This window comes from Puma concolor, chromosome B2 (assembly GCF_028749965.1).
Source record: "Puma concolor isolate L17-30 chromosome B2, mPumCon1.1.hap2, whole genome shotgun sequence".
NCBI lineage: Eukaryota > Metazoa > Chordata > Mammalia > Carnivora > Felidae > Puma > Puma concolor.
In genome coordinates, this window is record NC_141671.1 from 138899804 (window position 1) to 138925032 (window position 25229).

The 25229-nt window shown below is 38.9% G+C and overlaps 1 protein-coding gene across 12 annotated transcripts in view; it reads left to right on the top strand.

Moving 5' to 3' along the window:
- The window catches only part of ESR1 (estrogen receptor 1), a 450613-nt gene that overhangs the window by 355041 nt on the left and 70343 nt on the right, over nt 1–25229 (top strand). For 11 of the 12 annotated variants that reach the window (XM_086708141.1, XM_086708139.1, XM_086708138.1 and 8 more), the window contains one exon: nt 23070–23208. In XM_086708141.1, the coding sequence (XP_086564267.1) occupies nt 23070–23208 (139 nt within the window). Of the gene's footprint in view, nt 1–23069; nt 23209–24301; nt 24825–25229 lie in introns of those variants that run through there. The other variant, XM_086708148.1, reaches the window with a different exon arrangement.

Here is a 25229-nt window from a genome sequence, read left to right on the forward strand (position 1 = left end):
TTTATTTATTTTTTTATGTTTTAATCTTATTGTTTGCTTCAATTTTTTATTTAAATTCCATTTAGTTAACATGTAGTGTAATATTAGTTTCAGGAATAGAATGTAATGATTCATCCTTTACATATAACACCCAGTGCTCAGTGTGGCTGGTATGGAGCCTTGTGGGTGCTGCAGTGCTCCTGTGGAGAAGGGAAGATAGCCCAGTAGCAGACAGTGTGATCTGAGGATCTCCAGGACGTAGGGACAGAGACACCTGCGGAGGACGGCTAACCTGGACACTGGCTCTTGCTGGTCTTTACTCCAAAATATACCCCCTTGTACTTTGATGCAACTGTCCTTCTTGGACAAACCAGCATCGGTCCCAGCACAGTGAGACCCTCCCCCAGAGGACCAGCGTGGGTCTCCACCATGCCAAATCCCTAAAGTTTGGAGTTTTAAAACTCAGCCGGCCTGCCTGGGACAGAACAGAGGTGCACGGCACTGCTGGGTTGGCAGGTGGCCCAGACACAGTCAGGATGAAGGCAGGAATCTGAGGGATGACTGGGACACACAGAGGAAGTTTTTTGCTCTTTCAAGAGGGCTTCCCAGTGTTCAGCCACAGACTCCCTTTTCTGGTATGAGGGATGGCCCTGGTGCCATTTCTCTCCCCACCCATGCAGCATAAACCAACTTCAATAAGCAGCACAGCATGAATGGTGGGGGCCTAAACCACTTATACCAAGTTCCAACCTCCTGCACTCTGATGGTGCTGCTTTTTTCAGGCAAGTGTGCCTGAGAACCAGAGCAGTGAGCCCCTCCCCCAGAAGACGCAAACCCCATGCATGCACCACATCTACCACAGATTTCTGAAAAGTTACAGCACCAGTGGAAATAGCATGAGGTCTCTTTTAACAAGCAGATCAGACAGAACATGTCTAGTTAAAACTTGCCACACTCTGGCCAAGGTCCAAACACTCCCCACTGCAGGGAAGGAGAAACTTTGCAGAGGACTGACCTGAGGGAAAGAGCAGCCAAAACACAGCAGCAGAGTATACATAGCATACACCAGAAACAATTCCTGAAGCACCAGGCCCTGGACAGTATATGACCTCTACTTTATAAAGCCATTATGCTCAGGAGCAAGAAACATAATAGGCTTTCCTAACAAACAGAAGAAGATAGAGACCTAGACAAAATGCCATGATGGAGGAATTCATCACCAAAGAAAGAACAAGGAAAGGTCAAGGCCAGGGATCTAATTGAAACAGATATAAGTGATATGCTTGATCCAGAACTTAAAGCAACAATCATAAGAAAAGCATATAAGACAACAGGGAGCCCCTTTTTGCAGAGATAAAAGACCTAAAACCTAGTCAGCCAAAATAAAAAAATGCTATAACTGAGATGCAAAACCAACTGTATGTAATGACTACAAGGATGGAAGAAGCAGAGAAATGGATAAGTGATATGGAAGATAAAATTATGGAGAATAATGAAGCTGAAAAGAAGAGGGAAATAAAAATATTGAGTCATGAATGTAGACTTACAGACCTCAATGACTCCATAAAATGTAATAATAGTCGTATCATAGGAGTCCAAGAAGAAGAGGAGAGAGAAAAAGGGGCATAAGGTTTATTGGAGAAAATTATAGCTGAAATCTTCCCTAATCTGGAGAAGGAAACAGACATCCAAATCTGGGAGGCACAGAGAACTCCCATCAAAATTCACAAAAGCAAACCAACACCAAGACATATTGTAGTTAAATTTGTAAAATATAGAGATAAAAAATTCTGGAAGCAGCAATAAAAAAGAAGGCCCTAACTTATAAGGGCAGAAAGATAGTTAGCAGCAGATCTCTCCACAGAAACTTGGCAGGCTGGAAAGGAATGGCGTAATATATTCAATGTGCTGAATGGGAAAAATATGCATCTGAGAATACTCTATCCAGCAAGGTTGTCATTCAGAATAGAAGGAGAAATAAAGAGTTCCCCAGACAAACAAAAACTAAAGGAGTTTGTGGCTACTAAACCAGCCCTGCAAGAAATATTAAAGGGGACTCTTTGATGGGAGAGAAAAACCAAAAGTGACAAAGGGTACAAAGGAAGAGAGAAAGTCTACAGAAATACCAACTTTACAGGTAATATAATGGCACTGAATTCATATCTAGCAATAATCACTCTGAATGTAAATGGACTAAATGCTCCAATCAAAAGAAATAGGGTGTCAGAATGAATAAAAAAAAAAAATCAAGACCTATCTATATGCTGCCTACAAGAGACTCATTTTAGACCTAATTACACCTGCGGATTGAAAGTGAGGAGATGGAGAACGATTTATCATGCTAATGGATGTCAAAAGAAGCCAGAGTAGCCATACTTATATCAGACAAACTAGATATACGTTTTTTAATTATTTTTTTAGTGTTTATTTTTGAGAGAGAGAGAGAGACAGAGTGCAAGTGGGGGAGGGGCAGAGAGAGAGGGAGACACAGAATCTGAAGTCAGCTCTGGGCTCTGAGCTGTCTGTACAGAGCCCGACACAGGGCTTGAACTCTCGAGTCATGAGATCATGTCCTGAGCCAGAGTCTGACGCTTAACTGACCGAGCCACCCAAGCGGCCCCAGACAAACTAGATTTTAAACCAAAGACTGTAACAAGAGATGAAGAAGGGCACTATATCATATAAAGAGGTGTAGCCCACAGGAAGATCTAACAGTCATAAATATTTATGCCCCCAACTTGAAACACCCAAATATATAAAACAATAACAAACATAAAGTAACTCATTGATAATAATACAATAATAGTAGGAGACTTTAACACCCCACTTACAACAATAAGCACATCATCTAAGCAGAAAATCAGCAAGGAAACATTGGCTTTGAATGAAGAACTGGACCAGCTGGACTTAACAGATATATTCAGAACATTTCATCCTAAAAGAGCAGAATACGCATTCTTTTCAAGTGCACATGGGACATTCTCCAGAATAGATCACACATTGGGTCACAAATCAGGCCTCAACAAGTATAAAAAGATTGAGATAATATCATGCATATTTTCCAAGCACATGATATGAAACTTGAACTCAACCACAAGAAAAAATTTGGAAAGACCACAAATACATGGAGGTTAAAGAACATCCTATTAAAGAATGAATGGGTCAACCAGGAAATTAAAGAAGAAATAAAAAAGATTCATTGAAACAAATGATAATGAAAACATGAAGGTCCAAAACCTTTTGGATGCAACGAAAGTGGTCATTGAGAGGGAAGTGTATAGCAATATAGGCCTACTCCAGAAGCAAGAAAAATCTCAAATATGCAACCTATCTTATACCTAAAGGAGCTAGAAAAAGAACAACAAATGAAGTGTAAAGCCAGCAGAGAAAGGGAAATAATAAAAATTAGAGCAGAAATAAATTATATAGGAACAAAAAAACCAGTAGAACAGATCAATGAAACAAGGAGCCAGTTCTTTGAAAGAATTAACAAAATTGATAAACCTCTAGTCAGACTCATCAAAAAGAAAAGGGAAAGTACCCAAGTAAACAAAATCACAAATGAGAGAGGAGAGATCACTACCAACACCACAGAAACACAATTATGAAACATAATTTTATATTATATTTATATATATTTAATATAATTATATTAATATAATTATGAAAAATTACATGCCAACAAATTGGGCAGTCTGGAAGAAATGGATAAATTCCTAGAAACATATAAACTACCAACACTTAAACAGGAAGAAATAGAAAACTTGAACAGACTGATAACCAGCAAAGAAATTGAATCTGTAATCAAAAATCTTCCAAGAAACAAAAGTCCAGGGCCAGATGACTTCCCAGGAGAATTCTACCAAACATTTAAAGAAGAGTTAATACTTCTCAAACTCTTCCAAAAAATAGAAATGGAAGGAAAGCTTCCAAATTCATTCTATGAGGCCAGCATTACCTTGATTCCAAAACCAGACAAAGACCCCACAATACAAGAATTACAGGCCAATATCCTTGATGATCATGGATGTGAAAATTTTCAACAAAATACTAGCAAATTGAATCCAACAATACATTAAAAGGATCATTCACCACGATGAAGTGGGATTTATTACTGGACGCTAATGTATACCACATTAATAAAAGAAAGGATAAGAACAATATGATCCTCTCAATAGATGCAGAAAAAGCATTTGACAAAGTACAGCATCCATTCTTGATAAAAAAAAAACCCTCAATAATGTAGGGATAGAGGGAACATACCTCAATATCATAAAGGCCATATATGAAAGACCCACAGCTAATATCATCCTCAAAGGGGAAAAACTGAAAGCTTTCCCTGTAAGGTCAGGAACATGACAGGGATGTCCACTCTCATCACTGTTATTCAACGTAGTGTTGGAAGTCCTAGCCTCAGCAGACAACAAAAGAAATAAAGAGCATCAAAGTCAACAAGGAGGAAGTCAAACTTTCACTCTTCGCAGATGACATGATACTCTATGTGGAAAACCCAAAAACTCCACCAAAAAATTGCTAGAACTCATACACAAATTCAATAAAGTCACGGGATACAAAGGCAATGAACAGAAATCTATTACAACTCTATACACAAATAATGAAGCAGCATAAAGAGAAATCAAGGAATCAGTCCCTTTAACAATGGCACCAAGACCCACAAGACATCTAGGAGTAAAACCTAACCAAAGAGGTAAAGGATCTGTACTCTAAAAACTTTTTAGAACACTCAGGAAAGAAATTGAAGATGACACAAAGAAATGGGAAAACATCCCATGCTCATGGATTGGACAAACAAATATTGTTAAAATGTCTATACTACCCAAAACAATCTACACAGTTAATGCAGCCCTGTCAAAATACCACCAGAATTTTTCACAGAGCTAGAACAAATAATCCTAAAATTTGTATGGAACCACAAAAGACCCCGAATAACCAAGGCAACCTTGAAACAGAAAAGCAAAGCTTCAGGCATCACAGTTCCAGACTTCAAGTTATATTACAAAGCTGTAGTGATCAAGAAAGTATGGTACTGTCACAAAAACAGACACATAGATTAATGGAACAGAATAGAAAACCCAGAAATGGACCCACAACTATATGTTCAACTAATCAAGAAAGGAGGAAAGGCTATCTGATGGAAAAAAGACAAATGGTGTTGGGAAAACTGGACAGCAAAATGCAGAAGAATGAAACTGGACCACTTTATTACACCATACACAAAAATAAATTCAAAATTGATGCAAGACCTAAATATGAGACAGGAAACCATCAGAATTCTAGAGGAGAACATAGGCAGCAACCTCTTTGATCTCAGCTGTAGCAACTTCTTACTAGACGTGTCTCTGGAGGCAAGGGAAACAAAAGCAAATTGAACTATTGGGACTTCATCAAAATAAAAAGCTGCACAGTGAAAGAAATGATCAACAAAACTAAAAGACAGCTTATGCAATGGGAGAAGATAATTGTAAATATGTATCTAATAAAGGGTTAGTATCCAAAATCTATAAAGAACTTATCAAATTCAACAGTCAAAAAACAAATAATCCAGTTAAGAAATGGGAAGAAGACATAAATAGCCATTTTCCCAAAGACGACATCCAGACAGGTAACACGCACATGAAAAGATGCTCAACATCATTCATCATCAGGGAAATGCAAATCAAAACCATGATGAGATACCACCTCCCACCTGTCAGAATGGGTAAAATTAACAGCACAGAAATCCACAGATGTTGGTGAGGTTGTAGAGAAAGGGAACCCTCTTATCCTGTTGGTTCGAATGCAAGCTTGTACAGTCACTCTGGAGAACAGTATGGGGGTTCCTCAAAAAGTTAAAAATATAACTGAGCAATTACAGTACTAGGTATTTACCCAAAGGATACAAAAATACTGATTCAAAGGGACACATGCACCTTGATGTTTACAGCTGCGTTATCAATAGCCAAATTATGGAAAGAGCCCAAATGCTCATTGACCGATGACTGGATAAAGACAATGTGGTATATATACAACAAAATATTACTCATCCATGAAAAAGAATTATATCTTGCCATTTGCATGACATGGATGTAGCTAGATAATTTTGTGCTAAGCAAAGTAAGTCAGTTAGAGAAAGACAAATACCATATTATTTCACTCATGTGGAATTTAAGAAATGAACAGATGAAATGAAACAGAAGAACATAGGGGGTAAAGAGTAGAGAGGCAAACCATAAACCAGACTCTTAACTATATAGAACAAACTGAGGGTTGCTGGAGGGGAGGTGGGTGGGAGGATGATTCAATGGGTGATGGGATTAATGCAATGGGTGATGGGACACATGCTAATAACTGGAATTTAAATTTAAATAAAAACTTGAAATTAAAACAAAACACACCCAGTGAAAATACCCAGCAGTATTTTCCTAGAAAAGACAGTGACTTCACAACTGCCAGCTGTGGTTGTCACAGTGGTTCCTACAGAATCTCATTCAACCTTTGCAGCAAGGCATTGAGACTCTCCTCATTTTGAGTGCACAACCATCTAGGCAAATATTTTCTCTTCTCAGTGATTTTGTCAGGGTAGTCACCTCCTTATCATCTAGATGTGTTATGCTCATGACCCAATAGAAGTCTGTGCTTTCATCTTTGCCCACAAAAATGCACATCTTTTCTACCCTGCTGTTTTCATTTATGTCATTATATTTTTATTTCCATTTCCATTGTGTCTGATGGGATGCACCAAACCCCTCCCCATTAGTACACCTGTCTCTGTTGACTTTCCTCTTCTCCAAAACTCTTTAAACTTATACCTTATGCCTCTGGATTGGGTGCTGAGTCTTGTAGTCCTTATTTTCATTTTGTAGTATGAGATGATATATAGCTCTTTATATATCATTTGCTTCTAAGCAATGGAGTGATAAGCATATATATAGATGGCAGAATTGGAATTTTGGGGTCCATATACAACATGCAAAATAAATTAGTGAACACTACTTTCAGTCCCTAACACAGTGCCTCGAATGTAATAGGCCTTCAATAAATATTTGAAGGGTGGAATTTTTTGTTATGTGTATTAGTTGGCTTGAGCAAATCCCTAAGAGTCGCACTCACAGTGAAGTACAGAGAAGCTGATCTTTTGGGTCATTTCAAATAGGTAGGGAGCCATTCACCATCTATTTAAGGACAAAGGAGCTTTGATGACAAGAGGGTTTCCAGCCCATCCAAAGGTGTCATTCTTGTATTTGATCACAGCTAGCAAAATGGGGCAATAGGAACCTTTCACAAGCAGATATTGTGTCTCCTTATATAAATACTCTTCCTAGTCTTGGCCCAAACAAAATCAAAATGGCAAAGTAAAACAAAAATATAATGCAAAAAAAATCTCACTGTTTATTGTTTTGCCAAAATCTAGTTGGTAGGACTAGATTTAATCAGTCTTTCAGGGAAATCAGTATTGATATATACCTGGATTCTGAATTTTCTTATTTATTGTTTCATCTATTCAATTAACATACAATCTACCAATCAACTACTAAGTGAAAGGATCTGTGGTAGATCATTCAAGACATAGAAATTAAACATTAGATAACTGCACACAAACCCTCGTGCTCAACTTACATAATTTGTTTTTGTAGCAGCCTGAGGAAATTTAGAATTTTTTTTTACACTTAAATTTTAAAAGAATGTTTTTTTTCAGTCTCAGTCCCAGGATGGCTATATGAGACAGAAGACACATAGTTTCCTGAAAGGTTAATATTATACCTGTAAGCACTTCAGGAGGACAAGTATTGCCCATTACAACTCTTAATACTAATGTGTCAGGAGAAAACTATGCCCTGAGAAGTAATGTGCTGGAAGCAGATGTATCCAGGAATCTGAGTTATTTTTCAACCAATCATTGTGCCACTTTCTGGCTCTTTCTTGACATTGACTGTGCTTTTAGTAGGGCAAAAGTGATTTGACGTTTTTTTAGAGTTCAAAATTTAAATCATGTTCACTTTGCCGAAACGCCATTGGATGACAGGGTAGCAGGAGAGAAAACCATGCAAATAAGAGAAGGAGAATAAAAGGGAATGGAGGGGCTTTAGAGATGCCGTCATCCCGAAAGAGCGCTTGGGAGTGTACTTGAAGTCTTCCAAAAGTGATGAAGGTATTCCCAACCCTTCTCGCTACTTGTTAGGATTTTGTTGTTAGGAAAATTATTTACTTTCACTCTATTTCTTTTACATTTTTCAACATAGCTAGGACTTTTCTTTGTCTCTTTACCTTTGTTATTTCTCCGAAGTATCCAAATTTGGGGAGGATATTAAATGTTTAGGTAAAAATGCCATTTACATACAAAGGTAATGAGGCCCAGCCTAGGAGATTATACCATTAGGATATTATAGTTGCCAATAAAGTCAGCCTGAGTTTGTTTCTTTTTCTCTATTCTTTTTTAGCTCCCTGCTAAAGATTCACTTAGAATCTTTTCAAATGTAAGTTTTCTGAAAAGCACAGTTGTGAATTCTTTGGGGAAAGCGAAGATGAATGAGTCTACATCTTCCTCTTTAGTAAGTCCACAATTAGAGATGACCAGTAAGTCATACTTGGAGGGGTGGCATCTTCTAGGACTGAGAAAGGCTGAGAAAAAGAATCAGAAAACTTTTTCAAACAGCCAACCAATTACACTTTTCTGAAAGCATGTCATTAATAATGCACCATCTTGCAGACTCCAGATAGAGACGATCTTCTTGGTTTGAGTAAACAAATATAATCAATTCCCATGTGATCTAGGATTCTCCATGTATTTATGAGTAAGATCTATTTTCTTTCTGTCAGCTCCCATTCAGAAATTTAGGTATTCTTCACATTCTTATTCTATCCGAAGCACAGTCCTTTCATACAGCTGTATGCTTTTGAGATGATCTGGCTTTGCTACCAATTTCTAGTCCTAAAATTTGACCTTTATTAGTATCTAAGATGCCTTGGATAGAATACATGGAAGTTATTCAGTGTGGACTGGGTAGACAGTTCTTTATCCATTATGACCACCCCTCATAATGGTCTTGTCGAAGCTAATGACATGGTGGGTGTTCTGGTCCTCATGGCCAGTCCTCAGCTGGCCATTTATGTTCAGGCACCAGAGAAAACCTCACACATCTGACTAATATTTACGAGAGGCATGAAAGATGAGAAGTATGTATTTTTGAGGTTTTACCTGTCCGTTTCATGTATAACTACTTATTAACAGATTTTGCTATCTCTTAAAAGAAATAAAATGGGTTTTTTGATATGGCAAAGTCATTTTATAAGTCATTAAATTAATAATCGCTTTAAGACTTGCCATTTACCTTCAGTCTTCGAATCCTGATGAATTTCCACAGGCATTCTTCAGTTAAGTAAGGATATTAATAATTTCCTTTAATAGCTTATGAAGTGAGTCATTGAAAGTGAGTCAGTAAGGCCAACTCCTGTGTATGCTCTTAAATAGCAGTTGTTTTACTTGGTCTGTATTACAACCTTACCCCCACCCCCCCCAGATCTTCTTGTCCAGACAGTATTCCAAATAGTAATATTCTTTTTGCTTTTCAATAGTTTTATGAGAGCATTCCGAGAAAAGTGGGGGAAGGGGCAAGGAGGTCCTTATAATGTGATGTGCATGAAAATACTAGCAGCCCTTGATCACCTGTGAAGTCATTGACTTCTGTCCTTCCCCAGTGAGGAGTTCTTAACTTGGCATCCATGGACACACCGAGTTTTTAAAAAGAACTGGATTTCAGTTTGGTTGGTTTCATTTTGTGAACTTTAAATATTTTACTTCATGCGTTTAGAATCTTATTCTGAGAAAAGACTTCCAAATTGAACAAAGATATTTGAGAACTCTGTCATAACTGTATTTGAAGCTCTGCATTGTAGATGGTGAAACTCATGGTCAGGGTATGGGAGGAAAATTCATCATGTGCATAATATTTGGCACTTTTATTATTAAAAAGGAACTAAAGTGGGGCATGTAAGTGGCTAAGTTTATAAAGCATGCGACTCTTGATCTCAGGGTTGTGAGTTCAAGCCCTACATTGGACATAGAGATTACTTAAAAAATCCTTAAAAAAAATAAAATCTTTTAAAAAAAGACAAGAAGGAACTAAGGCAATGCAGGTATCATTTATTTGTAGGCTCCCAGAATTTTCCAGGCAATATGATAGGTTCTTTGTATACTTTTTAGTTGTCATCATAATGTACTGCAGGGATATTGTTATCATTCCCATTGGTAGATGAAGTCACTGTGAAGTCCAGAATAATTCATTCATTCAAAAAATATTCACGGAGCACGCATCAAGAAAGGCACTGTGCTAGGCACCAGCAATGAAATAATTCACCCAAGGTCACATACCTAGTAAGTGGCAAATGTGGTCTCAGCAAAGCCCATCAACCCTCCCATCACACACACACACACACACACACACACACATCTTCATACCATCTCATTCTACGTTTGAAATGTTAAAAATCCTATAGAGGAACATGAAACTCTAAGGAGGTAGCCAACAGAATTTTTCTCTTTACATAATTAGGTCCAGGAAAGTGGTAATTCTGCTCATGCTTTTCTTCACTCTAGCATTGTCTGAGGAAACCGGAACCCACTCAGTGCCTTCCTGGATTAAGCCCATTCTCTTCTCGGACCTTCACTCTTCTTGTCATCATGAGAGAGAATAAGAATATATGTCGTTTCAGTGATGGCATCTGTATGTCCTTGTATCCAAGAAAAGATATCTACTCTGCTTTGCTAACTATTCATAAACCTTGCTTCTAATTTGATATATGTGCTGTTGGTTTGGGAAGGGTATTGTTTTGGTTTTTTAGCGATCTTAAGATTTTCTTATCTGTGGTCTGAAATACTTAGAACAAGATACTTTACAATCTTGACGACAGAGTTTATTTTCACTGCTAAATGTAAGACAGGTTCATGCTGATAAGCACAATTTCTATGAACCAAAAGAACCACCTCCATGCCCGTCTCCAATTCTGGCTTAATTCCTCTTTCTGGATTGGAAGCTGATTTGAGAAGCTGACCATAACACTAAGAGCTATTGATAGTATGCTCAGGAATTTTAGGCCATTGTTTCCTGGAGAGTTTCCTAACTGCTTCATAGGCGGTAGAAGAGAAAGGCCAGATAGATAGATAGATAGATAGATAAATGATAGGTAGATAGATATAGATAGATAGTAGATAAAATTCTTCCCTTTGGTTTTATGACAGTAATATAGATTAGAAATCTGACTAATACAAAATTATGCATATTCTCTTCAATTTTTATTTATAAAAATATAGAAAACCTCTGTTTAAGAAGCAAAAAAATAATTCTGTTCAGCATTCTTTTTAGCTCCAAAAACACGAAATACACAAAGTAATTTTGAGTTTTATTTTCCTCAAATTTTATTCCAGGCTGTCACCTTGCTTGCCGGCTTTGTGAGAAAAAATTGTCCCAGTGGCTCTGCTCATTTCCCGTAGGGGAGGGCATGGCCATCTCAAGGTTGGCACCCCTCAGGACAGCTCAGCCACATTCGGCTTCCCCCCGCTCCCTGCCCTCACCAAAGAGGAAGCTGGTGCAAGGTCTGCTGGGAGACATGAGGTGACATCGTTGCTAAGGCAAGGCTGCATTTGCCACTTCAGTGCACCTTCACAAGGCCAGTGGGGAGGGAGGACGCCAGCTCAGACTTCCAGGCACGGGACGCTTTTTGGAGCTGAGAACCCATCTCCCCTCAGAATTCCTTTTGGATTAGAGAAGAGGAACATAGGTGATCTGCTGAAGCTCATCCCCTAATATGAGAAAGTAGAAGTGTTTCATCACCCCAGGTGGGAATGATTAAGAGATCATTTCTGAATTCTTACCATTGAAAGTATTTTGAGATCAAGTTAAAACGAGGTCATGCTCAATTAGTGTGGACCCTAACCCAGTATCACCGGTATCCTTATAAAAAGAGAAGAGATACAAAGACATGCAGAGAACATCACATGATGATGGAGGCAGAGATAGGAATAACGCATCTATAAGCCAAGGAATGCCAAGGATTGTCAGCAACACCAGAAGCTAAGGGAAGGGCATAGAACGTATTCTCCTTTAGTATCTTTGGAGAAAGCGTGGCCCTGATGACACTCTGATTTCAGACTCCTGGCTTCCAGGACTGTTGTTCCCTGATTTCTGTTTCTTATTAAGCTACCTGGTTTGTGGTATCTTGTTATAGCAGCTCTACCAGACTAATACAGTTACGATTTATTTTTATTAGGAAATATAGTTGTAGTTCCTGTTAAAATCCTTGGGAAGTCAACACTATTAATGAGACCAAGTGCCACACCAAGGGCCATGTTGAACTAATAAGAAATGAAATAGTTCTTGCTTTGAAAGTAATTAGCATTTAGAAAATCTCTCTTATAGGTTCTCCTAGCTACCCACTTTATTTTTAGCATGGTTATTTAATTGTCTGGCCAGATCTGCTGTGCTTATAAAAAGGGTTTACCTGACTTAAAGGAAAATAGTCTCTGACTTTCTAATTTCTTTATGGTCTTTCTCTACAATGGTGTGAATAAGGTCAGTGTTGACTGACTTCAGATCTGGGATGGAAGAGGCTGAAAAAACCTTTCTTTCTTTCTTTCTTTCTTTCTTTCTTTCTTTCTTTCTTTCTTTCTTTCTTTCTTTCTTTCTCTCATTTTATGTTTTATTTTTTTTTTAATTTACATCCAAATTAGTTAGCTTATAGTGCAACAATGATTTTGGGAGTAGATTCCTTAGCGCCCCTTACCCATTTATCCCACCCCCCCCACAACCCCCCCATAACCCTCAGTTTTTTCTCCATATTTATGAGTCTCTTCTGTTTTGTCCCCCTCCCTGTTTTTATATTATCTCCTTTATTTTTTGTTTGTTCTCTCTGGGGCCGAAGTTTATGTAGGTTAATGGAAAGAATGTGAGACGTAGGAAGCTGTGGGGAGACTGGAAGGGGGGAAGCAAACTTTTTTCTATTTAAAAAATTTTTTTAACTTAAAAAAAATTATTTTTGAGAGAGAGAGAGAGAGAGAGAGAGAGAACAAATCAGGGAGGGTTAGGGAGAGAGGGAGACACAGAATCCGAAGCAGGCTCCAGGCTCTGAGCTGTCAGCACAGAGCTTGACGTGGGGCTCGAATCCACAAACTGAGAAATCATGGCCTGAGCTGAAGTTGGAATCTTAACTGAGCCACCCAGGTGCCCCAGAAGCAAACTTTTCTAAATACATCCCTCGTATGTTTGTGAGACTCTCAGGTCCTCACTGACCTCAGACTGGGGGCTGCCTTCATATGAGGTCCTGTACCTTGGCCTCCAGTTTCTCAGAGGCAGTATTGTTCTGTGACTTGATACTCAGCATTTGTGTTACTTTTTGGAGTTTTTGCCTTGTAAGACTCTCATTTTAACCTTCTGAATTTAAGTGTAACAATGAGAGAATAAGCCTATTTTGTGCTCCTAATTCATTCCAGAAATAGACGTCTCTGGGTCATTGGCAATAACAGGTATTCCTCTAGCAAGTGCTTGTGTGTGTGTGTGTGTGTGTGAATGTCAGAATACAGTCCTTAAAACTGTAAGATAATCATCAGTTTGGGTTTCGTTGAGGGGCTTAGGCAGGGTGGAGGTAGGAGGGAATCACCATTGTCCATTTGTTTGAGGGACTTGCTTAAAAAGAATTGACTCCTTCCCTCTCCATCTTTGTGTTGACATTTGTAGTGTTTCCCGGGAGCATAGTTATCCGGAAAACTCAGACTGATGACAATAGGATTTGAAATGCTTCTGTAGGTGTGCTTCTAGGTAGACAGGAAAAAATGTATGTTCCAAGGTACAAGTGCTTGTTGACTTTTCAAACATAGCCAGTCCATGCTCTTTATGAGCGAACCCAGCACCGCTCCTCAGTGCTGGCCTTCCTGTGCTTTTGCCGAGCACGTCAAAGGACAGACTTAAGTACTTTACTTTATAGTTTATTAATTTTTTTCCTTCTGTAGTTTGCAATCTACTCTCAGAAACTGGAAAGTAATTTCTTTTACTTTCCCTCCCCCCCTTTCCATTTAAGCCAAAATTGATTTTTTTTCTGAGCTTGTAAGGGGGAAAAAAAAAATTAAGCTGTAGTTAATACAGTTGCCCTTGCTGAATAAAAATAAAAGACTAGTTTACCTTCAAGCTGTACTGTATCAGAGTAAAGAGCTTTCCTGTCCTTCCAAGGAGGATTTTGACATGAGAGAATACAAAAATGTATACTGGCAAGAGAGAATAATTATAGCCAATACAAGAAGTAATAGAATTGCTTATTTGGTGGATGGGGGGGGGGATGGGTTTTTTTGTGTGTGTTTCAAAAATTGGGAAGCTAGGAGACACTCTTAAATCCATCAGATTCTCCAGAACTCTTCTCAAATGCTTATTGTCATGACAACCATCTCTTCATAAACTAAGGCTCTGAGTGTAATACAGATGGGGGTTGGTAACAAGGTAGAGTCGCCATCTGCTTTGTTTTCTGTGAGGGACATTTCTTTTTGATCCCCACGTCTGATCTTATATCTGAAAGTTTTGACTTATTTTTCTTTTTGGAGTCAGATATAGTTGTGAGATTAATTCTCTTCTCCTCACAAACCACTGCCTCATCTGTCATCACATAACGTATTTACTATTAAATGGAGAAAAAAAGGGGGAGGGATCATTATGTCTGTGTGAAAACAAGCATATATATTTTAATGATTTATTCCTCTATCCATTTGGCAAAGCCTGATATGAAGAGCCTTATAATTCAATAGTACAGTCAAAAGCAAGGTCAGAAAAAGTAGGAGTAAGACAGTAATTTTCCCAGAGAACAGGTAAAATTCTTATTGCCTTTGAATATTGTGTTAATATCTGGGATTCCTGACAGTAGGGCTTCGTGCAGTTTGTAGTAAGTTCTGTTCTTCTTAGTTACCAGCAAAACAAACGCATCAGTCCTTTAGGGGAGAAAATCCTTTTCCTATTATTAACTTTAGAGAGAAATTTTCCAAGTAAATGAATGCATGAGGGATACAATCCAATAGCTTCATACACCCCTTTACCAAAGATGCAATGACATATTCAAAAATGAGAACATAAGGTTTAAACAGAAATTATTCACCATTTCACAGTGTATACTTGCTAGGATCACAATTAAGATATATCCGGCCTCGGAAAAATAAGGAAATATGTATCTGGCCATTTAAAGTGTGTTATCAATGAAATTGCTAAATAAAGGTTAAGGGAAATATTTTATGAGGTTCCTATTTAAGGTCAAGAATAATTTCCTTCTTTGTATTGTAATTATTTTACCTACGTGACAATACATAATCCTAAACCTTAAGACACTAAGGTGCTTTTCAATATAGCTCTACTTTTCTTTCTAATCAGAGAAGTTCTATAATTGCCTTTTTACCTTTTCATATCCTATGTGTTGATGTTCAAAACCAATCAAACATTTGTAGGTAGGTAGAATATAGCTGCAATATATCACACACACAAATACACACCTAGAAGCATGGAGAGCAGGAAAAAAAATGGCTAGAAAATTTTGGAATCTGAATACACTTCCATGGGTAAGCCTAATAATTTTTCAAAGGGAGTGTTATAAGGAGTGCAGTTCCTTACATGTAGTGTGGGAGATGGTAGTCAAAGCCCAACATCAGTTGAATTGGTAATGATGTAAAAAATGTCTTCATTATATTGTGTCAAAACATGGTGCCCTTGTCAGGCTGTAGAGGTCAAGATTGGAAAGTTTGTGGATTTATATAGATATCATGACCTCATCATCTGTAGTTTTCAACATATGCTTATCTTAATAAGGGGCATTCGAGATCTACGCCATTGATTGTAAACAGCACTACTTTTGTTTACTTTTAAAACTCTGCCCCGAATTTTCCAGTCTCTGCCCTAATTGGCTGTCAGTTATGCTAAATGTGACATATTTTTACAATATCAAATTTGTCACATTCAGTTCTTCATGTACCACTGGTTTTTAATGCTTAGTGTGGCCCCAAGACTGCTTTATTTCCCAAGGCAGGTATAGCCACCACAGGGCAAGTTTCATTCTCTCTCAAGGCAAATAAGGAGCAGCAAACACAGTGTGCATATCTTCCAAGTTCAATAGAAAACCATTGACCATTTATATTGGGGGTGTACAAATACAGCTGCGTTCCGGATTTGCTAAACATCTTGAAATGCTTTGTGCGTAATAAAACCCCAAACGTGCTTTCTTTTTGCATTTTTTCACATATGTACTTTAAGAGAAATACAATCCACATGCTCTTGTTCCCTCCACTTTTAAATCATGAAAATGTTGTTTTGTAAGAGCTGTTTGATGTCCAGGAAGCCTTTTATCCTTTTTATTAGGTTATTTTTGTATATAAATAAAAAGGAAAATATCAACAGAAAACAACATGACTTAGGGCAAACACACAGTGCCCAATTTAAGCTTGAAGCTCTAAATCTAAAATATTTTAATATTGGTGCTTTGCATAAGTCATGTTCCCTTCTGTTGGGAAAAAGTTCAGGCCTGTTGGGATGAATAGGAAGGGGAACGAATATTCACTGAGTAGCAGCTCCACTACTCTGGGACATCTGCCAACTCTTTAATTTTTACAATAACCCAAAGTGGTAGGTCGGTCCATCTGCATTTTACAGATGGCAAGAACTTTCAGAGATCTTAAGTAACTGGCCGTGAGCCACAGACGAATTTCAAGCCAGGTCCACTTGACTTTTCGACTCATGCTCTTTTCATTACTTCTCTTCTCCTCATTCTGTTGGGAGGATGGGGTAGGGAGTATACCTTCCAGTCAAAAGTCCCACATTGGGAGGTGACTTGGAAATACCCCATAATCATGCCTGAGGATCAAGAGCTGTTGTGGCCTCAAGAAAGTGTCAGCTTGGTGTTGGCAAGGTGGATGTCTATTAGTATGGTGATTGCATGCTAATCCACTGATCGGATAAGTGGTATTGTGCTAGAAGGTGGCCTATGCACACTTGTCTTTATTATAGCAGAGGAAAGCTGGAATACACACAAATGTGGTGATGTAGGGCTTGCTGGGGGGGTGGGGAGACCCATGCTCTTGCATTGTGATTCAGTATTTCTAAATGATGGTAACCTATTGCCATTTATTTTACTTTGTCACAGTGGCGTAAATTTGGTAAGAGTGGTGCATGACAGTATTTAAGTGGGTTATGCTCATTTCCTAAAAAAGAATTTTTCAGTGCTTGTGTGTTACTGGATACAGCTTAAAGGGTTATAGAATGGGAATGACAGTTTTAATGGGTCTCTCTATAATGAGACTGCATAAAAAGAGAATCCAAAATTTGATTTGGAGGCTGGAGGTCATATCATGGGGGTACATATCCATAGTATGGCATCAAGTTTCCATTTTCTGGAGAAAAAGAGAAAAAATTACAAAATGGAGGGCATGAAGACTGCTTAGCATTTGAACTGGGATCTAGGTTCTTCTGGTATTATCTGTTCTATAGGCTTTCTCCCAGAAATCCCAAATTTTGTTGAGCTTGTAGCTGTCTTTATGATACAGTGTCATGTCCCGTTCTTCTCCTCCCTCTCCCTCTCCCCCCTCCCCCCACCCTCCTCCCCCTCCTTCTACTTCCTCTCCTTATCCTCCTCCTCTTTGGCTCCTCCTCTTTCTTCTTCTTCCTCCTCCTCCTCCTCCTTCTCCTCTTGCTGCTGCTGCTGCTTCTTCTTCTTCTTCTTCTTCTTCTTCACTGAATCTTTGGCATCCAGAGGAAGAGATGAATTATTTAAATCTTTTTCCATTGAGTTAAAGCAATACAAAAAAAATGCAATGGGCAATTTCATAAGTGACATTTTGGAGAACATTGGGGTCATCATATGACTGAGAACATGATTCATTTTTTCTGAAGGTCAGGAAACTATTTTTTTCCAGTGGATTTACTAAGGGGACCAACCACCTGGCTTCTGGTTTTGTAGGTAATGCAGCCATGGAGAAGTTGCCTTTTTTCTTCCACAGGGTTTCTACCTCACTTTGCATCTCTATAGATTTATCCCATGGAAATAGGAAATATAATTACTGTAGTGCTTATTTTTTCTCATGCCTGTACTGAAGAGCCACTGTGACTTACCTTTTACTCCACCACAGTGAGGAACTTTACAAGCATTCATATTATATCAGTCATTTTGCCCAAGGATCTCAGCACACTTTTCAATGTGATTTCTAAGAGCCTTGTCATACCCCGTAAGGGAGGGTGAAGATCTCCTGTGTGTCAAGGCAAATTAAGTAACTTGTCCAGCAGTTTCCAGCAGAGTGGGGAAGAGGGTTTAGGATCTCATGAGGCCCAAGGGAAGGAGGAGGACATGTCATGAGCTCCTTAAAAATCTTGACAGTTTAAAAATCTTTCTTAGTTAGGCAGAAATGTCTTTACATGGTGATGAAGCTGGAGATGATGGACTTGTTGTATGGACAGGGAGGCTATTTCTTCATAAAAGAGACCTCCCTCAACTTCGTTAGGTCCCTGTCCACATAGCGGGTGGAAAGTAGGAGTTGAGGCATTTCTGTCTGTTTCCAGTATAACCCAATCTCCAGAGACTTTATTACTAGGCCTGTGAATGCAGGCTAGAGAAACAGACCCATGTTTGCTTTTTTTTTTTTTAATTTTATTTTATAGGAGCTCCCAGGTGCCTTGGTTGGTTAAGTGTCTGACTCTTGGTCTCGGCTCAGGTCATGATCTCATGGTTCATGAGTTTGAGCCTTGCTTTGGGCTCCTGGCTGACAGTGCAGAGCCTGCTTGAGATTCTCTGTCTCCCTCTCTCTCTGCCTCTCCCCTGCTTGTGCACTCTCTCTCTCTCTCTCTCTCAAAAATAAATAAGTAAACATGAAAAAATTTTATTTTATAAAATGAGATTTCCTTGCGTCTGATTTCCTTTGGTCTCAGCAATCCATTGTTATTACTTTTTAGCTATGCTTTCTGTTGCAGTCGCGTGGAATTCGCAGGCCCAGGGCGCCTTGTCACTGTCCACTGTCACTAAGATGGAAGTCTCCAAGTGATGGGGGGTGAATCATCTCTCACTGTGTCACCTGTCCTAAGACCTGTCACCGATGCCTCTATTCATATCGCATAGATGCTGCTCCCTTCCATCTTCATACTTCCATCACTTTCAGGTGCTCAAGGAAGGCTTTGTTGAATGCCTCTAAATTTTTATAGCAGATCCACCTAAAATGGCACATTAGACCATCCTTCTTGTTTATACGGAAAATAACCAAGGGTTGAAACTTGATGTCTATGCATAGACAATATAATTTTGTTTGGGATTGAGTACATTATTTTTCTTCATTGGTTATGAATTGAGAGTCTTTAATGGACAGTCTTCAGTAGCCTTCACGTTCATCGAGAAGGTCGATTGATAGTCTTCTCTGCACCCTCACCCCCGCCGCTGCCCCAGGAACTTGCAGAGGATACTGTGCAAGAGATACAATAACCCTTGTCCACGGGCAATATGCACAGCTGAGAAAGATAATTAAATAGACTGTTTCTTTTTGAGAGGTCTGCATCATCTCAACAGAAGGCCCCAGCAGTTCTGCTGGGCTCGGACTGAAAACTATTACTAACAGACATACTTCAGACAGATTTCATAATCGCCAGACTTGTGTGGTACAAATGGCTATGGTGAGCTTCTGAGGTTCCCAAAAGACCACTAAAACTGTCAGACTTAAGTAGCACTGAAGTTTTGAAGTGAGAATTAAAAAGTATGATTCAGCTTAATATGTAAGGTTGCTACCAGAGAACACTCCTTTGGTTTTCCAAAATCAAATGGTTTTGTGGCCAGCTGCAGTTCTCTCCCAAGATACTCCCAAATCTCATCCTGTGGGATTTTTTGAGGTTTGTGGAGTTTACCGGATAATGTGGTGTAGGTGTCATCATGGGTGACATTATCACATGGTTGTATTTTTCCCCATACAAAACAGTGAATGTCATGAAAAATGACATCACTTTCGAATGTCAACATTTCTGAAAGTGAGTTTAATTTACAGTGTCATTTGCATTGCTATTATGAGACTTCACCCAAAAGATTGGGGTAAAATCTTAGGGAATTAAAACTTCCTTGAGAGCTTTCCTTTTAAGTACTGCCCACTGGAGTCGGTTTATCCCATCAGACTTTGGGTACTGAGATAAAGAAACATTTCCCGTCACCTCAGGCAGTGTTTCTTCCAGAACTAAGATAGTCCATTTTGACCCAGTGCACTCTGGGGGTATATGGCTGCAGGTTGTAGACATACCTGTTCCTTTTTCTTTTCAGAAGTTTTTTTTTTTTTCTGAAACACACTGTTTTTTCATCTTTTAGTTTTGTTCTCTGTTTGTTTGTGTAATGAACAAAGCTACCCACTTTCTCTCCAGTTGGAGGCCCTGCTGTATGTGAGTGAAACCCACTCTTTCCAATGGGAAGACACCTGCTCTGGTAAAGTCTACCCTGTTATGGGCCGTGGCATGGTTGATTGATGTTGGAAAAGGTGCAATAAATTTGGACTTTAAAAAGCAGAATTTGATAGGATCATGCATCTGGTTCTCCTAATGAATACACAGTCTAGCAGGATTTACAGATATATGCATAATTAACATGAATATCATGTACAGTAATGATCTGCTAGAAGCACATGAAAAGATGCTCAACATCGTTAGTTATTAGGGAAATGCAAATTACAGCCACAGAGCCACTATGATACTTCTGTGCATCTACTAGAATGTCTATGATTAAGAAGACTGACTATACCAAGTATCAGGGAGGATATGGAACAACTGTGTTCTTATCGGTTGCTGATTGGAAGTGAAAATGGACAGTTTGACAATTTCTTAGAAAGTGAAACATATACCTGTAGATCTGTATGATCCAGCCATTGTACTCTTAAATCTTTACCCAAGAAGAATGAAAGCCTATGTTCATACAAGAAAGTAGTACATAGACTACTCATAAAAGCTTTATTTGTAATAACTCCAAACTGGAAACAACCCAAAAGTCCAATGAAAGGATACGTGCATTGTATTTTTATTTATCATGTATATCCATACGATGGAATACCACTCAGCAATAAAAAGAATCAACTATTCATACATGCAAGACCATGGGTAAGTCTCAAAATAACTTATGTTAAGTTACAAAAGTCAGACAGAAAGGTGAGAAACTCTTAGGAATTAAATTAAAATAGTAACATTGGAAATATAGAAAAGAGAGGAAGAATTTTAGTGTTACTTCAAAGATAGAATTGGTGAGGCTTCATTATGGAACGATGGCTCGGAGGAGGCATAGACTCTGAGGTATTTCTTTAGTTGGGGTTTCTCTATGTGGATTGTCACCTATCTAGCTGTAAGGGTGTTTCTTCCATGCATCAGAAATGAGCTACTTGTTTAATGCTGATCCTGTGATAGCTCCAAGACACCCAAGAGAAAACATCCAGTTGGCAAACCATCCATCCTTGACTGCTTACATAAATAAACTTATGTTTTGGCTGTTTAATAAACATAATAATATATAACTAACAACAGTGTAATAATAGTGAGAAAAAATAAATAAGAGGACACCAGAAAAGGAGTTTCTAGAGCCAGTCTCATGGATGAGTGAGAACAAAGGGATGAAGGCAGAGGGAGAGAGGAAGGAAATAGCCTGATGTGATACCTTGGGGCAAGAGGTCTGGGAGCTGGTTTGGGAGGCAGCAAGATTTATGGTCATTTCGTTCATTTAATGCCTGTCACTCTGGTGGATCTTGATTTGTGTGGTTGAGTTTATTTAATTATTTGATCCAAATTCTATAATTAATTGCAGCTCATAAGAGGTAGTATCAGTTGTAATCAAGAGCACAGCTTCTGGAGATTATAGTCCCATCTCTATCTTAACAAATATATAAGCTCTCTGAACATCTGTTTTCTTATCTGTAAAAGGGCATTCCCATCAGTTTCTACCTCTTAGAGTTATTGTATTAATAAAGATTTAAAAAATTATTCAGGGGGCGCCTGGGTGGCGCAGTCGGTTAAGCGTCCGACTTCAGCCAGGTCACGATCTTGCGGTCCGTGAGTTCGAGCCCCACGTTGGGCTCTGGGCTGATGGCTCGGAGCCTGGAGCCTGTTTCCGATTCTGTGTCTCCCTCTCTCTCTGCCCCTCCCCCATTCATGCTCTGTCTCTCTCTGTCCCAAAAATAAATAAACGTTGAAAAAAAAAATTATTCAGGAAATAGCATGGCTTCAAAACCATAGTCATGGCACAATAAATTGGTCTTCTTTTTCTTCTCCTCTCCCCCTCCTTGTCCTGCTCCTTCTCCTTTTCCTCCTTCTCTTTCTCTTCCTCCTCCTCCTCCTCCTCCTCCTCCTCCCCCTTTTCCCCTTCTCCCCCTCCTCCTCCTTGTTGTTGTTGGTGTTATCATTAGGCATCCACCATTATTGTCAGTGATGATTAGGAAAAGCTTTAATCTCCCATTAAAGCCTTTAGAAAACAAGGGCACATTAGTATTTATTACCAGAAGTAATTATAATGTCACCTTTATTCCTCTGACTCATTCTCCCTCACGTTATTTATTTACACACGCTATTTCACTAGTCTTCCTTTTACATGGTGTTAAAAAAAAAAAAAAGAGCATGGCTTAGTAGTGAAGCAAAGAAATAGAAATGTAGTAATTTTGGTCCTGCCTGTGTTCCAATGCCTGTTTGGTTTAGGCAAGTTGTTTAAATTTCTTGTACCTAAATATCTTCAACTGAATCAGAAATGAAATGCAGTAATCACATAGGGCTATTAGAAATGTCTAAGTGAAAAAAAGATGTCTAAGATATCGGTTTTATTTAAGTACAGAACTTTATAGAAAGCTAAGAGGGTTGTACAAGGTAGTACATGTCTATAGATGTGACGCTAAGGCACTAAGAAAGTTAATGTTACATTAGAGTTCATTGATATACTAGGTTTGAAAAAAACCTTGACTTTCCTATCAAGTGTGCTTCCATTACATGTCATACTACTAGAAAATAGACCTCACGAGCTCAAATCCTTGATTTTCTCATTTCACTAATAATGACTTTTCAGTTTAAGTCAGCAGGGTTTTCCTTGTCTTGTTCTAGGCTTTGTTGATTTGAGCCTCCACGATCAGGTTCACCTTCTGGAATGTGCCTGGCTAGAGATCCTGATGATTGGACTTGTCTGGCGCTCCATGGAGCATCCAGGGAAGCTCCTATTTGCTCCCAACTTGCTCCTGGACAGGTAAGTGGCCTGGATGGAGCTTGGGGGAAGCACATCCTTTATTCCTGAAGCTCTTTTATTCAGTATTCCACGAAGCACTCGAGAACTTTATCCAATATGTTTTCTTTACAAAGGGATGAATTTGGGAGATGTAGTCTAGTCAGGTTCACAGAAAGCTAAGGACAACTTTCTGCTAGATATCTCTAGGCTAACATCTTTTAGATGATGCTACACATCAGTAATAGCATCCTCAGAGGAGCTCTGTTGTTTCTAATGTGTACATATATAATTTGTGTGCATACATATACATATAAAATGTATGTATGTATATACACATATGTGTGTGTACATACGCACATCTATATAACTTCATTATGAATTAGAATTTTCTAACTCCACCTTAATCTTGTGTTACATACATTTAAAAAATTGAAATAAATAGCCTCCTTTTAATTAAAGTTTCTTTTGGCCCACATACATCCAAACTACAATAACCTTTCATTTCCTTCTGAGTTTTCAATCACTTAAAAGAGGAAATTTGACCAGCATTCCAAAGGCCACTCTCATTGCTGTGAATTCATAAAAGTTACCTGCTCATTTTCAAAAGCGAAGATTTCAGTTTTCAAATGTGTTACCTTATTTAACATGTTCTATTTTGGGTTGACTTAGAACGTGGGTCCTATTGGTCTGTTTTTTTTGTCATTGCTTAGAGAAACTGGAGTTACACATTATTCCACAGCAGCTACCACTGATGGAAGGGGAGTCCCTCCATCAGTGGTAGCTGCTGTAGAATAATGTCTAACTCCAAGTTCAGTGCTTTACATACGTGATGCCATTTGATCATGACAGCGCGCTTGGGAAGCTTACCAGAAAGGAGCTAAGTTTCAGAGCCATTCTGCTACTTGCAAACAGCATCAAACTAGCTAATGGTGGAGCCAAGATTGGAATTAAACGTGTATCTGGCTCAACACTCATACCACCTCTCTCCTGTGTTCATGTGCTTCGTCCTCTTTCATGGCCAGTGATGTCTCCTTTGGTTGGTTTCCAAGCCTACCTGTATATGCGGGCCACATAACGGTTTGAATGGGAAAGGACCATCTTCTGTTTCTTGCAGACTTCCTTTGTCTCTGGTCAGCACTCCAAGGTTGCCTGTGATGCATCCTTCCACATTCCTTTGCTTTGGAGCATTGACACCACCTCCCCGTCGCCTGTCCCGCTCGAGGCTTCCCTACCCTCATTCAGCCTTCTGGAGCAGAGTTGCAGCACAATTTATTGAAGTCCTGGAGAATTGTACGAGTGTTGGTTACTCTTCTGTCATTTTGCGCTATGTATCTTTTGAAAAATAGTGATGACCCTGTTCAAGAAGCAGATTTTGCTGTAGGTGGAATGTATTCCCATTTTACAGTTTCACAGAATTATTGAGGGTGGCCGGGGTAGACCTGCATTTACTCCGTACCCTGTCAGTCTCTTAGCGTTGTCTCTAACCTTCTCCTTCCCCTCCCTCCCTTCCCCTTGTTTCTCTTATCTTGCCATTTTTCCCTTGCCACCCCTTTTCTTCTTTGTTTTCCTTTGTTTCTTTTTTCTTTCTTTTCTTTTCATCCGTCTCTTCCTCCTCCACCCCTGCCTTCCTCCTCCTCCTCCAATTTTCTTCTTAACTTTCTTGTGTACAGTCATGTGGTTATGTGACTAAGTTATGACAAATTGGCAGACCACATACATTGTTTCCCTGCTACAGACTGGGATGGATCTTTATTCTGAATTTTTTGGGATGTTCATAACTGATCTGCTCCATGATCCCCCATTTCATTCCTATCTATCTTCTTGATGAAAACAGGCATCAGGATATTGCATTTTATTTATTAAATATTTTTAACATTTATTTATTATTTTTGAGAGACAGAGCATGAACAGGGGAGGAACAGAGAGAGAGAGAGAGAGAGAGAGAGACAGAGAGACAGAGAGACAGAGAGAGAGACAGAGAGCGAGAGGAAGACACAGAATCTGAAGCAGGCCCCAGGCTTTGAGCTGTCAGCACAGAGCCT